The sequence below is a fragment of the Benincasa hispida genome, chromosome 4 (assembly GCF_009727055.1).
Source record: "Benincasa hispida cultivar B227 chromosome 4, ASM972705v1, whole genome shotgun sequence".
Lineage (NCBI taxonomy): Eukaryota > Viridiplantae > Streptophyta > Magnoliopsida > Cucurbitales > Cucurbitaceae > Benincasa > Benincasa hispida.
This window is the reverse complement of record NC_052352.1, coordinates 37,194,165-37,196,166: the sequence shown is the minus strand read 5'-3', so window position 1 is coordinate 37,196,166 and position 2,002 is coordinate 37,194,165. Positions and strand designations below refer to the sequence as shown.

Below are 2,002 nucleotides of genomic sequence, written 5' to 3'. Positions count from 1 at the left end.
TCATTTAGATGCAACATATATTGCATCTCATGATCCTCTCTCCTTTACATACAGAAGAAAAATTAAAAAATTGGATACTAGTCGGACTGAGAAAAAGGGTGCATTGCTGAAGTTTTTCGTTTGGAAAAACAATTCAATTCCAAGAGAAGAAGAAAAAACTCAAAATTTGAAGAAAATGTGTAGTGCAATTGCCCATTGAACAACATTTTAACTTGAATGGTTTGAGTAACAAAATGATATAACACACGAATTTAATTGAATCTAACTAAGACTATTACAATAATAAGCCCTTTGAAATGGCGCGATTTTTCTCAACGTGAGTTGTTTCATACACTGGAAGTTCTTGGCTGTACCGTCGTTGGCCAATCATCTCCAGATGTTCTAATTCAAAAAGATCAGAACTTGAACAGCTAGCATTGTCGTCATCGCCGTCATTGTCGTCGTTGTCATTGATGTTGCAGTTTAAGTTCTTTATAAGAAGCTCTCTGGCTGCAGCTTCTACTTTTCTGCTCGTCTCTGTGAATTGCGATTTTAGTTCCTTTTCTTCTGATTTTCCGACCTGTGACCGGCCGATTTTCCAGGCGGTGGGAATTGATACCGGCATTAAACTTGATCCATCTTCTTCGTAAAGGCATTTATGGCCGCAGGGTCTGCAATCTTCGTCGAAGATTACGCTAACTGGGCAAAAACGAACCGATCTTTTTGCCCCATTTCCCCTTGAAGAAGGAGAGCTTTTGCTTAGACACGATCTCGCAAATGAAGAAGCCGATGAACAGGTGGATTCTTCCCCTGTTTTCATTTTCCTTTCTGTCGCCGTCGTGTTCTTCGACCTTCTGGTATTTCCGGCGGTGAAGAGGGAATTAATTAATCCGGCGAGTCGAACCCCAGGAGAAATTGGTTGCTTCACTTTCTTCAATCCACTTGATTTTGTCTTTGGAAATTCGTCGAACACGTGGCGGTCATTTTTTCCCTGAAACAGAGACTTTTTTCTCTCTGTTTCCGCCGGCCGGACGCAGGCGCCGGTGCGAATTGCCTTGAGAGTCGTCGAGGCAAAACAGGACGATGGGGTTAAGGATCTGGTTCCGAATACGGATTCGGTGTCGGAAGAAGAGAAGCCGCCAGAGCTAGAATCTGAAGAACTCGAAGTAGAGGTGAAAAACAGAGCATCGCGATCGTGGTCGAAATCATGAGTCATTTTTCTGTAGCGTTCTTGTTTTCTATTAACGTTAGCCTTTTCGCCGACTTTCTTTTCCATCCATTTCTCTATCATGCAAGCTCGCCGGAGATTCGCCATTTCTTGGTCTTCAAAAGCTCTGCTTTTAATCTGTTTCTTCACCGTCGATGTTTCTCTGTAAAACTTCGTCTCTCCGGTGGGTTTTTTCTCTCCATCGTCTATGGATCGGTAAATTTCGTCGAGGAGAGTGGAGGAAAAAGATGGGTTTTTGTGTTCGTAGTAATCCCACTTCTTCATCTTTAAATTACTGCAAATTGCAATCTCTGGTATTTTTGAGACAGAGCTTCTTTAGAGAGAGAGAGAGAGAGAGAGAGAGAGAGAGAGAGAGGAAATGGCACGAGTTGAAGATGAAGGGGCGGGCAGAGGGGTTTTATAGAGGGTGATTGGGCGCGTGGAATGTACGCGCCATTGCCAGCTTGTCATTGTTGACGTGGCAATTGAATTCACTTTTCCATGTTCCCAAAATGTCCCTCCTTAATTCGAATTTGGAGCCGTTGATTCTGTTGGAAGGGAGGATAGGGTAAGTATTTGCTGCGGAAATATGTACAGTTGCATTCGTACGAACAACGGTAATCGTGGAACAAGTTTCATGCATATCATAAATTTTTACGTGTACGATGATTATGGATGTGAATAAAAGAATGTTTTTTTTTTTTTTTAATATAAGGGGAGTAGTTGGATGTCACCTCAAAGATAATACGACAAATTTTATGTCAATTGTACTATATATATATATATATATATACATTTGCACACCAACACATAACT

At 41.5% G+C, this 2,002-nt stretch overlaps 1 protein-coding gene across 1 annotated transcript; it reads right to left on the bottom strand.

Annotated features, from left to right (window-relative positions):
* Positions 1–205: 205 nt before the first annotated feature.
* LOC120075916 (protein BIG GRAIN 1-like A) lies at positions 206–1,586 on the bottom strand. The gene has a single exon (XM_039029665.1). The coding sequence runs from the start codon at positions 1,469–1,471 to the stop codon at positions 275–277; it is 1,197 nt and encodes a 398-aa protein (XP_038885593.1). The 5' UTR covers positions 1,472–1,586; the 3' UTR covers positions 206–274.
* Between the last annotated feature and the right edge of the window lie 416 nt (positions 1,587–2,002).

Bases quoted from the DNA above. Each gene is read 5' to 3' on its own strand.
- LOC120075916 (XM_039029665.1), bottom strand. From the start codon at position 1,471: ATGAAGAAGTGGGATTACTACGAACACAAAAACCCATCTTTTTCCTCC.